General features: G+C 39.4%; 1 protein-coding gene across 6 annotated transcripts in view; it reads left to right on the top strand.

The window, feature by feature from the left end:
• Positions 1–6,364, top strand: part of LOC126319852 (espin) — a 569,186-nt gene extending 562,822 nt beyond the window's left edge. For 5 of the 6 annotated variants that reach the window (XM_049993564.1, XM_049993548.1, XM_049993541.1 and 2 more), the window contains one exon: positions 4,771–6,364. In XM_049993564.1, coding sequence (XP_049849521.1) covers positions 4,771–5,005 — 235 coding nt within the window. In that variant the 3' untranslated portion in view covers positions 5,006–6,364. The remainder of the gene's footprint in view (positions 1–4,770) is intronic. The other variant, XM_049993555.1, reaches the window with a different exon arrangement.
• Positions 6,365–22,224: the final 15,860 nt, after the last annotated feature.

Genomic DNA, 22,224 nt, shown 5'->3' with positions numbered 1-22,224 from the left:
ATACTCCCTTCTATTAAAACATCACATAAAAACCAGTATGAAACAATGTCATTGGTTATGAAGAAAGGTTTGACATATGAATGGGAGGGCGGCGGGCATCAGAATTTCCCAGTTCTGAATGAAAGATCTCTAGTCGTGTGGTATCCGAGGCGGCCTCCCAGAAAAAAGTGTTCGACGTTGTCAATCATGCCACAGTCGCTAATGGGGTTATAGCTCCTTTACAGAGGATAATGACCTGTCAAAATTTCCCATGGTTAAGCGTGCCCAAGTAATCGTCACTTTTACACCTTGGCTACACTTCTTTCTCTCCTCTGTGAGCAACTAAAGAGTGTACGTTCAGTGTCAGGGCGGTGTCTGTTCTTAGCACGTGGATCCACTTTATCTTAAAACGAATCTTAATGCTGTCAAGTATATGGGCTGCCGGAATTTTATCATAATGAATTTACACTCGCCATTTCTGTCAACGCCGTTACCTGAAGAGTGGAAATGTCAAACCTTCTGAGTGCCATTTTCTAACAAATAGCATTTTCAGTGCTGTTGTGTTCTCTTGTTTCAACTGCCTAATGATGGAGAAAATGTTTGTAAAAGATTCATTACTAGATGGAACATCGACGTAGTGGCAAGTGGTGCTTTCCTTGTAGACCAAGAGCCCATTCAGCTTGAGCACAGTTTTTCTGGTAATCAGAGTGCATGTAAGCTTGTATTTGTGTCAGTAAAACATCACTGTGTTGGAAGGAGACAATCAGTACTGTAAAAACAGTAAAAAAGCTGGAGAAGTGAACAGAATCTGGAAAATGCTATTTCTCCCTCAACAAGACAGGGAACTCTACAGTAAACTTTGCAACAAATGATCCCAAGACAGCGGCTGTCTAAGAAACAGGAGACAACACTGAAGGATTTTTTCTCAAATTTAATTTTGTTAATCTCTTGTAAAAAATTTAAGAGATATGAGAAATGGTTTCTGTTGACTGCAGTTCTAGAAGTTAAAACGTTACTGTCGTGTTTCTGTATTTGTATTATAACAAATGAAACGTATTGCCTCAGTATTAAAGGCACTTGACACAAAAACATTCTTATTAGTGCTCAGAACTAATCAGTTAAAGGCATGACACCTAGAATGTTCTTCATAAATTATTTAATGTCTAATTTGCCTCATTATTTGTATTTATAAAGTGAGCAGCACTAGTTCTGCTGTATCAGAGTATCTTATCAATGTTTTTGATTACAAATAATTATGTACATTCTTTTCTGGTGCACCCGATAAATGTGAGATTTGGCACTTACAGCGCTGGACATTTACACTCTTCAGTAACTCGTTACATTTTCGTTATCATTGTTACCCTAAAGGCAATGCCGTCCTCAATCCGAAGAGTGATGTGAACCTGCAGTGCTTTACGGGGCACGGTCGTCCGAAGGTGGAATGCCTTTGCTTTCCTCCGCGCTTCGAAGGACTGACCTATAGTGGAAATTGCAGTTTATCGTGAACTCTGAGAGACCACATTAATTCGTTATTTTCATATTAAACATTAACAGAGGTGAAAGAAGTGATAATTGACAGATAAGAATCCTAGAAGCGACCTTGACCTGTGTATCCACATTCCAGCTCGTAAACACTGTGCTGCTGACTTTCCCTAATACAGATGAATTTGAAACCAACATTTACGTTCATTTTATGAACGTCTGTGAGTGACTGTCATCAGTAATTCGCCTACTTACCGTCGGTGCATTTTTACAATGGGTTAGCACCGCAGTGTCTTTGAATTAGTGTCCACGCAGGAGTAGGGTCGATAAATTGTATAGTGACTTTCAAAGGTTACAAAGTGAAGTGCAAAACCATGGACAAGGAAGATAATCGGCGAAAAGTTAATGGTGTGTTCGCTTGTTACGCTTTTTGACTGGTCCACTTTCTCTTGTGTCTTAGCAGCTCAGGTGTTCCTTGATAAGCTATAAAAAGCGATTTTCTCCGCCACTCAACGACTGTTTGGAGATGAGAGATTTTCACCTACAAAAAGACAGAGCTAGGTTGCTAGAGACTTGCTTTGGTAGTGCCCTGCCTGGACGATGGACACTTTGAAGAGTAGCCTCGGCATCCACCAAGCTGTCCAGATGTGACGCCTCCTGCTGTCTCTCTGTGGAACATTTTTGAGCCTGACGTTTATTGCAAAGCCCGGCGATACTAAAGGCGCCGTGTGCAGGTATCAGACTGCATACGCTGACAATGGTAGTTTGTCCAGCACTTCGACATCTCGTAACTGTTTGGTTGCTGATGGTGATTATTTACAACTCCTGGAACGTCTCTGAAGTGGCAAGTGAATGACGACATTCATCCTCTTGGTCCAAAGGTAGATGACCACCAAAGACTGTCTACTATTTTGAGTCGCTCCCCCCCAGTACTATTCGCTTACACATACGGCTAATTGCAACGGCAAATGCTAATTCCACAGCACTGAAATGTAGAATTTGTACTTTCTGCTTTGTTTACAGCACCAGGTACTGATACTACACGTATTTAAAAGAGCTTCACTCATTTACAATACAACTATTCTCATTACTCTAGTACCCATGAGGGTCGGCATGGTATCACGAGATGGTGAATAAGTTAACTGCTCATTTATAAAACTCAGAACTCGATTACACATCAGTGTGAGATACTTTCGGTATCACCAGAACAAAAATGACAAAAGCGACTGTCTGAATACGATGAGCACGAGCTGAGATGATCCGCTGCAGACTCAGTGTAATGCATTTTGATGATGAAGCCAACTGAAAGCCTCGCTGTAGCGGCAGTTAGTTATTTAGATGTTACATGGTGTCTGTTTCCGCGATTTCTTAGTACGGTATAGAGTTTGTTAACTGGTCTAAAGAAAAAACAAATGTTTTAAATTAATATACTTGTATGGAATTATGCTGATCCTTTGCATGAATGTTTTTTATTTATATCTGGTATTGTGGGCAATATAAGTATGAATATCCGCGTTTAAAAGTAAGAAGAAAAGCTTATAGCAAAATAAGTCCATAAAGGCTTAATTTGTGAGCTATTAAACTGTAATAGATAGTACTTCGACTCAATCACCTATTCATGACACTTGCATTTATTTCGTTTTGTGAATGGTTCACTACGTCTCGCACAAAGTATTCGAAGTGACTACTTGTCGACTGAATACATGTTCCAGAACACTGCCTCACCCAGACCTGAACAAGATGGTATACATTCATGTAGGGCTTACTTGTCTAACAAGCTTCCGCAGTTAGTGCAAGGAGCTGTAAAAGGGCTTTAACTTCGCCCTACGATCTGATTAATTCTTTAGATGCACATAACGCCAACACCTCATACAGAAGACATCCATTTCCATACTCACTAGTCAGTTTAGGTTAAAAGACAGTACAAGCAATACTCACATGGTTACACTATCACACAAAATCTCTACACAGGCCATGTCTACAACCTCTGCAAGCTAAGTTAGAAATCAGGCTTATGCTATCTGAAGAAATATATCTGGACACCGTTCAGTGGACATCAATAAGGGATGTGTCCACCCTTCACCTTGAAGACAGCTTGAACTCTGCTGGGGACTCTTTGGATGAGGTGTCTGAATGTCTAGAGGAATGGAGCACATTCTTCCCCGAGAGCCGAAACCAGTGATTTACGGTGGGGTCTGGAACGAATTCGACCTTCTAACTCATCCCAAAGATGTTCCACTGATTTCGGATCTTGACTCTTCGCAGGCCAGTGCATTTAAGGAATGTTACTGACCACAAAACATTGCCTCAGAGATGCTGCTTTATAACATGGCGCATTGTCATGCTGATACAATCACCGTCTCTGAGCTATTCCTCTACTGTGCGCAGCTTACAGTGCTGTAAAATGTGATCCTATGCTTCAGCATTTAGCATTTTCTTAAAACCACAACCCAACCACCAAAAACACCGCCACGCCGGAACACCTCCTCCTTCGTACTGCATTCTTCGTACACATGAAGGCTGGTGAAATTATCCAGTTATTCACCAAACCCAAGCTCTTCCATTAGATTGCCACAGCCTATAGCGTGATTCGCCACTCCAAATCCGTCGTTTCCAGTCACCCACTGTCCAGTGACGTCATCTTTTACACCGCCTCAAGTGTCTCTTAGCACTCATTACAGAAATCTGTGGCTTACGGGGTAACGCTCGATAAATGGACCCTATTCTTCTTAGCTCCCTACGTATTTTGTGCTATGTGGATTCTGAAACTCATGAATGATTCCTTCCGCTCATTTCATACCATTTTTCACAACCATAGTCTTTAATGTTTGACGGTCCCTGTTCGTCAGTGCACGACGTCTGCTTCCACAAACACATCGCAGTTTACTTTGGTAGCTTTAGAAGGGCCGAAGTGTCCTTGATGGATTTGTAATTCAGATGACATCTATTGTCTAGTCCACGTTTGAGGTCTATGAGCTCTCCTGAACGATCCATCCCTGCTGTTACTGCTTTTCTGCTGACAGTAGAATAATGCTCGCCTCCATTTATAGTGGCGGGTCCACCTAGTAGTCAAGTCCGCAGTATAACACTTCAGATCGGGTACTTTTGATCAGCTAGTGTAGATTGCCTACCGACACTTACGTCACTTAGAATCCAAACGTGTGAGATGCCGGAAACCTCTTCTGAAATCCGAGATGTATTTCTTACAAACACGAAGTGACACCCTAGATAGCACTGCCTTTTCAGGTAAGTCGGAACGCGCTTCCAAATATCTAACTGTAAACTTTGCACGTACTGTGTCTCACACAGATCGACTCTGAGCCGCGGCCCAGAGGAGAAGCGAGCCAGCAAGACGGACGAGCGGCTGCAGGCGGCCCCTGGCGGCCCTACACCCGTGGACAGCAGCAACAAGGAGAACAAGACGCCGCCCCCTGAGTCGAGGCCCGACCCGGGCACCGAAGAGGACGACGAACAGCCGGCGCCCATCATGCCGTGGCGCGCGCAGCTGCGGAAGACCAACAGCAAGCTCAGCCTCATAGACTGAGCGACTTCCCCCCCCCCCCCCCCCATGTGCTACTCAGATGTGACTGCTCTCCCGCTTTGGACGATTGTTCGTGTATAGTTGGATTCACCCACGTCCGTCAGCAGCATAGTGTAAAGAAAAGGGACCGTGTGATAAGATAATTATACAAAAGATTTCGATAAGGGACATCTTCGAGCATAATAAATAAACCGTGAGGATCTTCGGTGATATTTATGAACACTATACAGAGGTATGTTCTGTATACCCTCTGATGTTTATTGTATGGACTATATTGTATTTATTACTGTATGCTGGTGTGAGTATAGCTGAGTTTCTACTTCGTCTCATGCTAGATTTTATTGATAACGAGAACAGTTCAGGTTATTTTCAATTTCTCCGATTTTGTTAAACAGTGTTTCATTTTAACCGTAGGTATAATAAACAGATAATCAGAAATTTCTTACAATGAAGCTAACACACCTTGTTGGAATTTATTTCAGTACTAACATAAATTTATGCATCATATTAATTATACAGTCTATGTATTGTTCTATCCATTGTTACTATATTGTGCATAGTTTAAGTAAATAAAAGAAACAAATTGCGTTATTATTGAAGAGATCCAGCACATTAATTCTGCTGAAATGCTGTGACTATACCATTCCAAGATTATTTATGTGCCTTATACTACCTTATAAGAATAGTTACTCCGTACTTTGTTAGTTAATTCGTTAATGTATGAGTTCTTTATTCAGTATAAATGTACAAAAATATTTCGTACATTTAAAGTTTTCACATGCATTTATCAGAATGGCAGTGGTCTAGGCTCTTACACATAAGACTTTATGGGATTGTGTACTATTTCAAATGACTCGTAAATAGAATCTCTAACTTTTACCCATAATAATAATAATAATAATGACACTTGGATGTGAGAGTATTAGATCTCACATCAGCTCCAATCATACCTCTACAATTATTTATTACACACTACCACTGACAGATTTTCTGAAGTCTAGTGTTCTGCAATAAACTGTAAGAGGATTCTGTGCATGCTTCAGTAAGTCTGTTTCTTTCTAACACATATCTGAAGTATAATTTAAGCAGTTTTCTTAGAAACATTCTCATTTTGGTTTCTGTTATAGTTGTTCAACATATGAACATGATCATAAAATATATCATTTACTTGCAAGTTATATGTGATACTATGTTATGTTTGGGTGATGGTGAAAAAGAAATGAGGCAAATGTATGTGAGCAGTATACATGGGAACTAACTGATATAAAGTGTAAATTTTCGTTGTTCAGCCTAGTAACTTGTAAAATTTCTGTATATTTTTGTTGTATTGTTATAAAATAAATCTTTGCTGCATGAAAGACACATCAAACTATTGGTTGTTTTATGTTTCCTAATGTCAACCATCAGGAATAGATACTGTGGAGATTTTGACAAAGTATGAAGTCAAAATTGTAATACTGCCTGCAGTCACCTTTACCCTTTATTCTCAACCTGAAGCACAGTTTGAAACCAGAACAGCACTAAAGAGACATGGTTCTACTGGGTATTATATGCTCTTATATTCCTCCATCCTGAGAACTTGCTGACTAAACCAGCAATACTGTGAACTAAAGTTCAACATGAATCCAAAACAATCTAACGCCTTATATTTTTTCACATTCACAAAGAAATGCCAGAGGGGAACCTTTGATTTCAGTCTGATACTCAGCAGGCAACTAATATATATTATATATATATATCCTCTTCAGTCCCAAAGATAAACATAGAATGGAAAAATGTTTCAGTTGTTTTTTTTGTGCATCTGATGTCAAAGTAACACAAAAAAACTAATTTTGAAATTTTGTTTTATATAATGTTTGAGTAATTGAATGTACACATGCGTGTACATTGGGTCTCAACAGAGAAAAAAATGCTGATCTCATAGTATTTTCATATTTTTATTACCAATGAAAAATGTACACATTACTTCTCATTTCTATGTACACATTACATTTTATGAACACCTTACTTCTCATGTTTATGGAATTCAGCAAAACAATTGTTTTTTAATAAGCACAAATAAACTTTGCACTTTTTACACATTATGCGGGAATGTGACTTGCACTCTGGTAACTGACACCTTGAGGCAAAACTACTTTCAATATATTCAGGAAGGTGGTCAACCATGTCACATTTGCTTTCTCTAGTTGACTTTGGTACAATTCGTCTTCGTTTTGTGGGCTGATGCTGCTCATCTTCATCAGAACTGCTGACATACTCCTGTGTCACACTCAGAGTCTTTTGACAGTTCCAGTGAGTCTGCAATTTTTGAAGACTTTACCAACTCGTGGGACAAGTGAATTCTGAAGTTTATGAGAGACATCCACTTTTGTTTTGGTATCCCTTCTTTGGCAGAATGAGGCTGACTTCTTATGCTGGAAGTCTTCGGCTGCCAATGCTGATTATTTATCAAAATTTAGGCAGTGGCGGGGATCGAACCCAGGACCAAAGACGTTTTGATTATGAATCAAAGACGCTACCCCTAGACCACGGATACACGGCCTTGTCAAATAGGGCAGAGGAGTGGATAGAATTTCAGGGCACTCTCTTGTCCTGGGGGTGGGAAATTGCCCCTAAAGGCGGAAGAATCAGCAATGATCAACGACATGAGGATGCAGAAGGCAATGGAAACCACTGCATTAAAGACACGTAACGTGTATCCACAGGACATGTGGCCTGTAGTTGAAGAAGTGTCATGATGATCTCTCCATTGGCAAAAGATTCCGCAATAGTCCCCTATTCGGATCTCCGGGAGGGGACTGACAAGGGGGAGGGTACCATGAGAAAAAGATTGAATAATCAACGAAAGGATAATATTCTACGAGTCGGGGCATGGAATGTCAGAAGGTAGAACGTGGTAGGGAAACTAGAAAATCTGAAAAGGGAAAAGCAAAGGCTCAATCTAGGTATAGTAGGGGTCAGTGAAGTGAAGTGGAAGGAAGACAAGGATCTCTGGTCAGATGAGTATCGGGTAATATCAACAGCAGCAGAAAATGTATAACAGGTGTAGGATTCGTTATGAATAGGATGGTAGGGCAGAGGGTCTGTTACTGTGAACAGTTCAGTGACCGGGTTGTTCCAATCAGAATCGACAGCAGACCAACACTGACAATGATAGTTCAGGTATACATGCCGACGTCACAAGCTGAAGATGAACAGATAGAGAAAGTGTATGAGGATATTGAAAGGGTAATGCAGTATGTAAAGGGGGACGAAAATCTAATAGTCATGGGCGACTGGAATGCAATTGGAGGGGAAGGAGTAGAAGAAAAGGTTACAGGAGAATATGGGCTTGGGGCAAGGAATGAAAGAGGAGAAAGACTAATTGAGTTCTGTAACAAGTTTCAACTAGTAATAGCGAATACCGTGTTCAAGAATCACAAGAGGAGGAGGTATACTTGGAAAAGGCCGGGAGATTTCAATTAGATTACATCATGGTCAGACAGAGATTCCGAAATCAGATACTGGATTGTAAGGCGTACCCAGGAGCAGATATAGACTCAGATCACAATATAGTAGTGACGAAGAGTAGGCTGAAGTTCAAGACATTAATCAGGAAGAATCAATACGCAAAGTGGGATACGGAAGTTCTAAGGAATGACGAGATACTATAGATACAGCAATAAGGAATAGCGCAGTAGGCAGCACAGTTCAAGAGGAATGGACATCTCTAAAAAGGGCCATCACTGAAGTTGGGAAGGAAAACATAGGTACAAAGAAGGTAGCTGCAAAGAAACCATGGGTAACAGAAGAAATACTTCAGTTGATTGATGAAAGGAGGAAGTACAAACATGTTCCGGGAAAATCAGGAATACAGAAAAACAAGTGGCTGAGGAACGAAATAAATAGGAAGTGCAGGGAAGCTAAGACGAAATGGCTCCAGGAAAAATGTGAAGACATCGAAAAAGATATGATTGTCGGAAGGACAGACTCAGCATACAGGAAAGTCAAAACAACCTTTGGTGACATTAAAAGCAACAGTGGTAACATTAAGAGTGTAATGGGAATTCCACTGTTAAATGCAGAGGAGAGAGCAGATAGGTGGAAAGAATACATTGAAAGCCTCTATGAGGGTGAAGATTTGTCTGATGTGATAGATGAAGAAACAGGAGTCGATTTAGAAGAGATAGGGGATCCAGTATTAGAATAGGAATTTAAAAGAGCTTTGGAGGACTTACGGTCAAATAAGGCAGAAGGGATAGATAACATTCCATCAGAATTTCTAAAATCATTAGGGGAAGTGGCAACAAAACGACTCTTCACGTTGGTGTGTAGAATATATGAGTCTGGCGCCATACCATCTGACTTTCGGAAAAGCATCATCCACACAATTCCGAAGACGGCAAGAGCTGACAAGTGCGAGAATTATCGCACAATCAGCTTAACAGCTCATGCATCGAAGCTGCTTACAAGAATAATATACAGAAGAATGGAAAAGAAAATTGAGAATGCGCTAGGTGACGATCAGTTCGGCTTTAGGAAAAGTAAAGGCACGAGAGAGGCAATTCTGACGTTACGGCTAATAATGGAAGCAAGGTTAAAGAAAAATCAAGACACGTTCATAGGATTTGTCGACCTGGAAAAAGCGTTCGACAATATAAAATGGTGCAAGCTGTTCAAGATTCTGCAAAAAGTAGGGGTAAGCTATAGGGAGAGATGGGTCATACACAATATGTACAATAACCAAGTGGGAATAATAAGAGTGGACGATCAAGAACGAAGTGCTCGTATTAAGAAGGGAGTAAGACAAGGCTGTAGCCTTTCGCCCCTACTCTTCAATCTGTACATCGAGGAAGCAATGATGGAAATAAAAGAAAGGTTCAGGAGTGGAATTAAAATACAAGGCGAAAGGATATCAATGATACGATTCGCTGATGACATTGCTATCCTGAGTGAAAGTAAAGAAGAATTAAATGATCTGCTGAACGGAATGAACAGTCTAATGAGTACACAGTATGGTTTAAGAGTAAATCGGAGAAAGACGAAGGTAATGAGAAGTAGTAGAAATGAGAACAGCGAGAAACCTAACATCAGGATTGATGGTCACGAAGTCAATGAAGTTAAGAAATTCTGCTACCTAGGCAGTAAAATAATCAATGACGGATGGAGCAAGGAGGAGATCAAAAGCAGACTCGCTATGGCAAAAAGGCACTTCTGGCCAAGAGAAGTCTACTAATATGAAATACTGACCTTAATTTGAGGAAGAAATTTCTGAGGATGTACGTCTGGAGTACAGCATTGTATGGTAGTGAAACATGGACTGTGGGAAAACCGGAACAGAAGAGAATCGAAGCATTTGAGATGTGGTGCTATAGACGAATGTTGAAAATTAGGTGGACTGATAAGGTAAGGAATGACTAGGTTCTACGCAGAACCGGAGAGGAAAGGAGTATGTGGAAAACACTGATAAGGAGAAGGGACAGGATGATAGGACATCTGCTAAGACATGAGGGAATGACTTCCATGGTACTAGAGGGAGCTGTAGAGGGCAAAAACTGTAGAGGAAGACAGAGATTGGAATACGTCAAGCAAATAATTGAGGACATAGGTTGCAAGTGCTACTCTGAGATGAAGAGGTTATCACAGGAAAGGAATTCGTGGCGGGCCGCATCAAACCAGTCAGTAGAGTGATGACCAAAAACAAAAAAAAATTCCTTCTTTTTGACAACACCTTTTGTACATAATCCATGAATTAATTATGGCTAAATCAGTGAAGTGCTTGGATACTCTATCAATCCACTTTTTTGTTCTGATGTTTGACCTATAGTATGCCATGTATCTATCACAAAGAGGCCATATGCCATCCATATTGCGATTGTAGCTTTTGATGATGGCTGGTTGTTTGACACAAACCTTTGCTTTTTCTGTATTACACCATCGTTTGCAGGTACCCTCTGGTTCACTCCCTATGCATAAGGATTACAAAGAGACGGATTTATTGTCCTTCCATTTGAGGGCACAAATTTCCTGGTCCTCCCTTACGTACTCATCCCATTGCCCCCACTGCAGCTCCTGATCTCTCTTGAACTTAGAAGCTACTTCTTTTATTCTATTGGCCATCACAGTTCCTGTCTGAAATATGTTCCTGTCTAGTAAAAGCTGAACAGATTTTAAACTGGTGAAAAATCTGTCACTGTAAATTACATGATTGTAATCATTGGGTATAGTTCTAGCCAGTAGTTTGAGTATACCCACTCCCAGGCCATGTTCTTTTTTATCGCTGTCAGGAATTGTTCCTTTACCAGTGTATATAGCAAAATCAAGGACAAGTCCATCTGATGACGCTAAAATAAAATTTTTGAGGGCAAGTGGATTGGGTTGGGTAGGTACATATGTTCGAAACTTACACCTCCCGTGAATTGTATCATCTGTTCATCCACAGAAAGGTGTGAGACTTGGGTTAACTAATACATTTATTTCTAAAAGCATCAATTAAAGGTCTAACCTTCCAAAGTTTGTCATTTACGTCATGATCTTCCAAATTATTTACAAAATGCAGATTATTTCGTAATTTGTAGTATCTATCTCTTGTCATGGTTGATGATACAAGTGGAATATCCAGTTGCATATTCCAGTAAAGTCTTGCCTGGGGCAATTTCAATGTACCCATCAATATCTCAATTCCGACAAGGGACAAAATTTCATTAGTATTTGTATCCAGACTTTTTGAGTTCTTTTGGCAACGATATAAATTAGTTTGTCCTGCAACATTTTTCCAGAAATTATTGTCGAAGTACTCGAAGAAAAACTGTGAAGAGTTTCTCAGTTCACCATCAGTCTGTTCTTCAAAGTTGTCGTCAGAAGGCTGTCGATTACACATCCTGCAAACAAATAGTACCACTGAAAAAAAACTGACTAAATCGTGTCAGATGAGACACAGAACTACACCAATGTATTGCTTACATAGATTGCCTCCATCTTAGCGGATGACAGTGAGAAGATGAAGCTGATGCAGGTGCCTCAGGAGTAACATCTACATTGCATCCTTCAACTTCAAGCACACCAATTAGTTCAGGTGGAGTTGGAGGTTCATCAACAGGATCATCTTCATCTGACAAGGAACTCAAGTCACTCGTCTCAAGCAGTTTTATAATTTCATCATCTGTTAGAGCTGAGAAGCTAAAGTGAAATAATGTGAAAGTAACTGTTGATGTAATGGAATAAAGAAATGAAGCTGAACCTAATAACAAAATTAAAAATTTTTGAGTTTTTACCAGCATTAGAACCCAGGACTTATGTATTCCACATCCAACATGCTACCCATAACACCACAACAACCACAATGACTTAGGTGCTCTCCTAGAGTACTAGTACCTAAACTTTCGTCTTTAATTTAGATTACATTTTAAATTACGATTTCACAATGAGATCAGTCTTAGCGTTAGTATCACTACATTCTGTGAGCTAAGACCTGATGTACAGAAATGTGTACTTCAAATTCAACAGTCGATGTTTGTAAAACTACGAAACTATCGTTTTCATTGCATACACATATCACTTTCTTGATGTCTTGTTTGGAGTAAGACATGATAAAAAGATTGATACAATTCAAAAAGGATTATTGAAACTGAATTTACCTTTCTCGCGTCTCGCAGGTGACGCCATGCAAGAAAACCCGCCAAAACTGACTTGCGCACGACCTAGCCGCAGAAACAGAAACCGCATGATGTGCACAGTCGTGCACATCAGGTCTCAATTCAGGAAAACGTCATTTGGCAGGATGACACTACAAAGACCTGTTGTGTACATATGTGTACGTCGGGACTGAAGAGACAAAATTAAACTTAAAGTTAAATAATAGTTGATTCCACATTTTGCAAATATGACTCAAAATATTTAAAGAATCCCTGAAACACACTTTTAGAAAGTAGGGGAACCTGTGGCAGAATGGAACACTTTATTTTCAACAAACATTTTGAGATTCAAAAGCTGTAAGAAGCCACTAAATTGGTGTAAACCACTATATTGTAATATTAATTTTATAAAATCCACACTATATCGACATTTACTACTACCTAACATCGCATTTTAGCAAAAAACTTGAGAAATAGTATTTTTTCTGTTTTATCCCCTCCAAAAAATAGTTGGAAATGAAAATCTAACATATTATAAGCATTTCACATAGAAAAATTAGATGTATCGTTTGCATTGACTGCATACATAGATAACCTCGTCCTCAATTGTCGACACCAACACACGAATTGTAAGCCCACTTGAGGCACACAGTGTATTGATATATGATCCCGCCCTCTGCAAGACAGTCAAGACAATAAAGAAATTCATCAACTTCTTCTAATTTACCAATATCAGTGGACACTGGATTTGATGATATTTCTGAGCTTGAACTACACTCTTTAGTTTTTTTCGATCCAGTTGTAGCTCTGTATTTTGCTTATTTCAGACTTTTCCTGTACTAATTCAAGGCTCATTTTTAGACTTAGACCTATTTGGCTTAGTTTTCTTCTCCATCTTATAAGAAGAAAGTGGCAAAATAACTGTTTTGGCTCTATTTTTGACACCCTTTTGTTGTTCTGTGTTACTTTTGACTCGTTAATATGCTCTCTGGTCTGACAACCTGTGAGCTACATTCTCTAGATACCGCCCCTTCACAAGCAGGCACGTTTGGTGAATGTGGTGTAGATGTTTCTTGTTGTGCTGGAATTTCCAGTCCTGCTCTGCTGGACGAGTGTGGCGGCACTGCTAAAGATTTCTTCAGAGCCTGCAGCTCAATATCAGTGATTGCTGACGATAGGAAATCTTCAGTTCTAAATATAGTCATGTCAACAGACCAAATTCCAGATTTTCGAAAGCCATTAATAAATATAACATAGTTGAGGACTGTAAATACACATTGTCAAACAAGGTAACAGTTCAAAACAGTGTGATGTAGGCATGGGAAAAATCGACCAGTTAAAACCGATACCGGTATTTTAGTTCTGAATAAGCGGTATTTTTGGTATTTATTTGCCCTCCGTTATAACAGGTGTTTCTATTTTTCGCTAATAAGCGGTAAACAACCGAAATATCAACTAACCATAACACCAGTGCTAAAATTTTTTGTTTTTAAATAAATCTGTTTAAAGAACACGTAATTTTTATTTTCAAATTTCCTTTAATTTTATTGCATTATTATAGCAAATGGCAAAAGCGATAAGTGCTATTTTAATAACAATGCCAACAGAAACGAGCAACACACACATGGCATGAGAATTGGTACAGCATTGTTGAAATAATAATGTATATATACGTGGTACATGTGTATATGCAGTGTGCAAGACTTGCTGCATCTTGTCTACATGGTAGTCTCTCGTCGTCGTCGTCGGACGTCAGTTGTATTAGAGAATGGCACCATCTCTAGTCTGGAAGTATTTTACGAAGTGTTGTATCAATGAAGTATAATGATCCATTTACTTTAAAAGATTAAAAACGAGAGGAGACACTACAGACTTCTCACATATTATGAGGAGAAAACCGAAAACTTAACATTTCATTCATAGTTTGAAATAAAAAACAGAAAACAGCTAATCTGCTACCTGTGTCTACATAACATGCCTTTATCAGCTTGTACCCCTTGAAAACGGACAAATTAACACGAAAAATGGAATCCAGTTATCACTCTTGGGAACTAGCTATTCATAATAGCGGTATGATTCCCGAATACAACATGATTTTTGACCTGAGTTTTAAAAGAAAGTAGAATCAATAGAGGAATACTAACGACTTTTTGTAGTAGTCAACCACTTATCACTTTTCGGAAAAAAAAATCTACAAATGCTGGACGATCTAAGTTTTCTTTTACTTGTTATTTAATTTCATACTTTGATTCTATGTATCTGAAAACTGAGGTAGTCAAAAGTTTTAGATATTTGTTCGATTTATAAGTTTAATACAGGAGAAAACTGAAATCGCTTATTACATATATCTTTTATTTTGAGCGGTTTTAATAGTCCGATTAAAGGGAGTTGGAAAAAACCGATATAATCTAAAACCGGTTATTCCAGCAATAAATGTTATCCCTAGAGTGATCCGAACGATTAACGAATTTCATTCTTTTAATACTTGTTAAGATGTTCTATGTGAGCCAAATCCAATGGCTGGAGCCTGTGAAATTAGTTCCTAACTTTTTTTGTGAATCGAATGACCGTTAGAATGAGAAGAACTGGATTTTGTTTGTCACTCCAGTGAACGGTAGAAAGTGTTTGAATCATTCTAAAAAGAGCTGTTTAGTCTCTGCCCTGTTTCGTGAATCTCTCACATAGCACCAGCTGGAAGACCAGTCTGAAACTCATGCCTAATTAACACTGGTCGCGGGGAGATGCACAAACCGGACATGGAAAAAGAGTTCACCACTGTCGCAATGTCACCGCTTTCAGCTGATGTTGGAGCCCCTACTTGTCAACGCCCATTCAGAGCAAGTATTCTTGATCCACCATTAGGGTTTATTGATATTTCAGTCTCATCATCGTTAAATATCCGGTCTCGGTTAAACTTCTATTGGTCAACAACATTGCCCATGAAGTCAAAGAATTCGTCAACTGCTGCTATAATAAAGCGCATAGCTCGAGCCATTAAAGTAGCTTCTAGTTTCCATGAAATCAGTGGCTGATACTTCCTCTAAAATCTTTTGATGCAATCTAATTCTGCTTTTCTGTCACTTCCAAATGGATGAGGCAGTATTTTACATTTAGCTAGTTCATAAGCTGATTCTCAAATTTCATTATTTGTTAGCCCAAATAACAGATTTCCATTTTAGTAGAATATCCGACTAGTTCAGCCTCCTGTTATACAGTAAAGACACAATTATACAATTTCTTGTACAGATCAAGTTCGTCTGTTATGTTATTTGCTGTAGATTCGAGCCATTCTGTGTAGAAAACAAAAATCATTCGTGTACACAATCCAAGAATAAATAAATAAGTGGAATAAAATGAGGCAGAACAGGTACCCGTGGGACAAAAGGTGTAGCACAGTGCTCTACCCTATCACATCCTACCACGAAACCGCACTTTCAGGTTACGTAAAATTCAGTGACTGCCATTAAACGTAACACATATTTGAACCAAGCAAGAATAAAACTGAGATTAGAATCAAGAGAATGTTAATGATTATTTTTACTCATTTGTGAGATATTAACAACTGAATATTGCAGAAAGTTGTAGGAAAAACACATCGACAGATGACAAGCGAGAACACATCACTTAATGGCATCTATCTTCTAAGATTAGTTCTAGGGTCAGTATTGCCTCATGTGTCCCTTTATTTCTATGGACTCCAAAATGATCTTCCCTGATGTCAGCTTCTACCAGTTTTTCCATTTGTCTGTAAAGTATTTGTGTTAGTATTTTGCAACTGTGACTTATTAAACTGATAGTTCGGTAATTTACACACCTGTCAGGACCTGATTTTTTTTTTTGGAATTGGAATTATTATATTCTTCTTGAAGTCTGAGGGTATTTCACCTGTCTCATACATTTTGCTCACCAGATGGAAGGGTTTTGTCATGGCTGGTTCTCCCAACGCTGTCAGTTGCTTCAACAGAATGTCATCTACTCCCAGGGCCTTGTTTCGACTTATGGCTTGTGATATTTCTTTTATCACATCATACATTTCTTCAATCTCTTCGTCGCCTGTGGAGTTAGTTGGCATATAAAGTTTTACTGCTGTGGTAGGTGTGGGCTTCATATCTATCTTGGCTGCAATAATGGATTTACTATGCTGTTTGTAGTAGCATATCCATGTTCCTATTTGTTATTCATTATTAGTCTTACTCCTGCATTACCAATATTTAATTTTGTTGTTATAACCCTGCATTCACCTGACGGGAAGTCTTGTTCCTCCTGGCTACGAACTTCACTATTTCCCACTACATCTAACTTTAAACTATCCATTTTCGTTTTTAATTTTTCTAGCATATCTCCCTATTAAGGGATCTGACATTCCACACTCCGACCTGTGGAACACCAGTTTTGTTTCTGCTAATAACGACATCCTGCTGAGTAGTCCCCACGCAGAAATCCAAATGATGGATCATTTCACCTCAAGAATATTTTACCCAAGAGGGTGCCATCATCATTTAACCATACATTAAAGCTGAATGCCCTCGGGAAAAATTACACCTTTAGTTTCACCTTGCTTTTAGCTGTTCGCAGTACCAGCACAGCTGTAGTGTTTTGATTGCTCTTGCAAGGCAAGTTCAGTCAGTAACCCAGACTGTTGCCCCTGCAACTACTGAAAAGGCTGGTGCCCCTCATCAGTAACCACACATTTGTCTGACCTCTGTATAAGTACATGATGAAAGGCCCTCAGGATGTCATACAATTAATATTTATTTAAAAATGAAAACTGAGACACCGAGTAATCAGAGGGTTGGCAAAGACAACAATTATGAATGATAAAATTTTCTCATTCAATTTAACTTACAGTTTTTTTGTCTCTTTTGTTTTGTTTTAGACTGACACAGTGGTGAGACTCTCTCGTATGTAGGACGATAAGGATGTGCGATTTTAGAGATGAAGTATTGCGATCTCGATGTATTACATGTGGGTGTGAATCATATAATGTTAAAAAAACTGTATCAAGCATTTTATTTATTGAACTGAAGAGGATTTTCGTGATCACATAATGCGTCGGTTTCCCACAGTCCTCTGCTGCCTGCAGCTTCAACTACGTCAGTGAAGTCCAATCGCCAAGAAAAATAAGATAAGTATAAACATTTTAACAACGCAACCATATTCATAATTACTTTTCAAAAATTTTTATACATATATTAAAACTGTTGAGCTGTGTGCCAGGACTTATGGGCACCGGTCATGAGTAGTGTTTCATAACTATTGTTATAGTAAGAAATTTCTATGACATTGTTATGAATTATAAAAACTGTTTGCATGAATCACAATGGGAGCAAGTATTGCAAATAGGTAAAAGATGAGGAGAAAAATTCTGAAACGAATAAGAATTGGACCCAGGCCATGTAAAATTTGCCATAGTAAGCTGTTTTGTTCTGCGCAGCAAAGGAAGGATGGCTACGCAATTTGCTTGCATGGTTACGCATGGTAGCGCCTCTTTTGATGTAGATAGAAACCTTTTCCTCATTATTTCATTCCCTGAATTTTACTGGCGAAAAATTTACAGGAATTTTTCAGCATGATACACATTGTCAGTAAAACACAAGGAATTGTGAAGCAATAGTTTGCACGTTATAATAGAAGTAAAACAGGCTTTGACATTATGTAAATTACATTTATCAAGTAGTGTATGGAATTTTTTACATTTTTGTGAATTTTCAATTTTTTGCGAATTCATATAAAATGGCCGAAAAATAGATGCCCATTGTTGATAGCAATAGCAAAAATGCAATCAGCCAAGATGCCGTAGAATTGCGAGATCGAACAATTGAAGTTGATGAGCCACGCATTTCTACTGCAGAAAGTTTAAGTAGATCAGAGATGAGTGTCGCAGGAGTGATAAATGATAGCGACATTCCACACCAGAATAATCTTGACGAGACAATGTTTACAACTGACAAGAAAATGTCATGCATCTCCCAGAGCTCATGAATGAAATGTCGGAGAACGATCTACAAGTGAATCTTGACAACACATTGCAACCACCACTTGGTCACAAAACAAACATTAACTTGGGAAGTACAGCTGACAGCAACCACTGAAATACAACTAACACACTGCTATGGCAGTTACTATCTAACATATACACGAAATTAAATAGTATCAATACCAATTTCAATAATCTGACACAAGTGTTGTGGATGGGTGCCGTACTCGTCCGAGTTTTACAAATGATTTATTTTTTCCATTACAGAGCTTTGTTGACCTCGGTCTGCTTCACAGGCCCCGCATTGCTGAAGTAGCACCCAAGCGGCTTGTGCAATGCACTGTGTTGAGCCGGTCTTGTATGCCAACTGCAGAGTTCCAATTACATTAGGATGGCTGCGCTAGCAGCCGACTCAGCGGCCACTGTCCCCATTGACTCCAAACTGCTTTGCCAGGAGCAGTAGGCCGACCGCGCTGCTGCTTCTTCCTTGGCTGGCATAGCTGGGAATGCGGTGGCAATGACCACTCCCATTCTGGCGTCCGAACCTGCGGCCCTCACCTTGTAAGTCTCAGGCATATGTCGGTAGCTGAGTAGCTGAGACGACTGTCCGCAGTAGCGAGCTGAAGAGTTGCCCACCCTGGCTGGCTGTGGACCCCGTGTCGGCACCAGAGGGTCGAACCAACGACCCGCTGTGGACTGGGACGCTGTCGCCCCATCTGTTGCCATGAGTCGCCGGTAGTCTGACACGCCCCACCGTCCAGGAGAGCTGCTACACTTGAATGAATCTCGTTAGAAAACAACACCTATTTATACTCAGCTTCGCGGCTATGTTTCGCTAATGCATTGCTCCGAGTCACGTATGCCCTACACCCTGGTTGTGCCAGTGGACCCCTTCTGCCTACAGCTTACGACAAGTGAACCGCTGTGTTTACTCTTTTCAATGGTTCGATGGCCCCCGTGGCGTCCATTCCATTTCGAAACTGCTGGTCAGCGAATCTTACTGCAATCTGGCCCGCACCTTGCTGTAACTTGTGCACTCCGAAATACTGCACCAAATCTAACTTCCCTATCTTAAACTGTAGTGCCACTACACAAGATATGCACATGGTAAAACGGCAAGAAAACACTGTTACACAAGATCTAAATGCAAAGTAGTAAAAGCAAAATTAAGTATTCAAGGATTTGCAAGACATAGTCTCACAGAAATTCGCTGACTTAGCCAAAAATTTTCGCACTGAAATCGAGGAAAAATTTAATGATATGTAACCACAAGTAAAGTATGAAGTAGTTTCTGAAGTTAATCGTAACATTACGGAGTTAAAACAGAAGGTAGATTCTTTTAATGACCATCATGATCGAGTAGAGCAACAGATAAGAAAATCACAGACGCAAACACAAACATTGAGGTCACACAAAATCAGTTGTGTCCGACAGTAAAGAAGGTAACCACTGTAGTTAACAAAATAAATAGAGACTATGAAGGTGTACTTCTAGCTGTAGAAGAGCTTACGCTAAGTGTAGCTACATTAGAAGTTGACTCAGCATTTGCTAAGAAGGAGAGAAAAAGATTATTGAAAATAGTACGCTAGATAAGGGTAACACCATTGCAGAGAAGTTAGTAACCAGTGGTTAGTTCTAGACAGATATAGTAGAGAAGGCCATTCGGAAAAAAGAAAATGAAATCATGAACGAAGTAAACATTATCCTACAAGCCGCGGAAAATAGGACCCGCAGTCATTTAGAAGAAAATATTACCGGCTCTCGAAATATGAATGTAAATAATACACAGGCTGCAGTGAAAAAACCACAATCTGTTGGTATCTATTCACAAATTGTCACGAGTTCCACAGTAGGTACCAGTGACAGTTGCAGATTGCAAAATGTAAACTTACCCACAACTCCAACACCTGGACAATTACCAGCCGGAGTTACAGGTAACAACAATTACAACCGAAATACGACCAAAAATGCCAAATGTCTATCAACTATTTTTGCAGACGAGGGTTTGCTGAGACTTCGACAATATCCTAATTTACTACCGAAGGTAAAAGAACGAATCTCGTAGTACTTATTAGTGTTTTTCGTCATGTATTTCCACGCAACAGGATGGAGGTACAAAAATCAGACTTGTTGTGGGATATACGCAAGGTGATGTGCTCTTATGGGCAACTGAAATGGCCGAACGTTGCAGCACTTACATCCAATTTGAACGAGCTTTTCTCGACAAATACTGGTCTGAGGCAGTGCAAGAGAAACTCAGACGCGAGTTTTTCAACCGTGCACCATTCAATGGCAAATATGGTAGTCTACGTGGCTACTTTGAAAAATGCCTGAACAAGAGACACTACTGGACTAGCCCAATATCACTCGTAGACGTGTTAAAAATTTTGAAAGTTCATTTACCATCGCACATCAGAGAAAAATTAGTCACAACGCCCGAGCACGATACTGCATATTTTCAATCAGTACTCGATCCTATCGACTTAATCTATGGGGAAAGACTTGTACCCCATAGAGCACCAGAAAATCAGGAACAACATAATTAAGAAAATCAGTCATTAAAACGTGATTTAAACACACAGCAAGATTGGTACACACAACAGAAAAATTACATACCCAGAGGTAATGAGTACAGTAACAGGAACGGAAAAACAAACGATTTAAAAGGAATTTCCAAAACAACAGGGAAAATTCGAACGCACGAGCGAATTACAATTCACCATCACAAGGCCCTATATCAAATATGAATAGAAACAGTCAGCTGCAGCAGTGGCCGACGCTCGGCAACAGTGCCATGCCTTATGCTATACCGTAGCAGATCTTTGACCAGCAAAATAACTGCACAGAGCTAACGACACAAACTGGAGAAGTACACACACAGTGCAACTTACTGAAATTGCTCCAGGTAATAACTAGCTCACACTATGCCCTTGGAAGCCATCAACCGATTGTAGTTAACCCACCAGGCTATTGACTTCTCAGGGAGTGGGGCAAGGCAGAACTACAAACATGTTTCATAAGATTTGACAAACGAGGAGACATCAAGGATGATTCGTATAAGTATGAGTTAGATATAGCAGATATAGTCAACGAATAACAAGTACAAACAATCATTAAGGTGAAAATATTTAACATTGACACACAGGTTCAACTACCAACCTAATGTCAAATGCATTTTTTTGTGAATTGAAGAAGAGAGGCAATTTTCCATCATTTCCTGTGAAAAATTGCAAGGTGCATACTGCTAGAGGTAGTAAGACTAAATTGGTTAAGCATCGGGCACCAATTCCAGTGCAAACTGAACATTTTACAGCGAAGTGCCACTTTCTTATAATTGACAAACTTATTGTTAATTGTCTTATTGGCGTGGACACATTTAGAATTTACAAAACACAGGTTGACATAGGTAATGGTAAATGCCACTTTTATGCAAAGGATCAGATCTTTTCTATTGATTTAGTGAAAACACTTGATGAAAGTAAGAAAACCAAACCACGGTCAAATGTCATAGTACAATATTCCTTTCCAGCTGTGTATTTCACAAACAAATTTGATACTGCACTGGAAGAAAACACTGAGGTTAGTTACGAAATGGTAAAGCAGAAACTAAGTGAATTACAGGTACTCAATGA

The sequence above is a fragment of the Schistocerca gregaria genome, chromosome 2 (assembly GCF_023897955.1).
Source record: "Schistocerca gregaria isolate iqSchGreg1 chromosome 2, iqSchGreg1.2, whole genome shotgun sequence".
Lineage (NCBI taxonomy): Eukaryota > Metazoa > Arthropoda > Insecta > Orthoptera > Acrididae > Schistocerca > Schistocerca gregaria.
The sequence above is the reverse complement of the archived record's forward strand: the minus strand, read 5'-3'. Positions and strand labels throughout refer to the sequence as shown.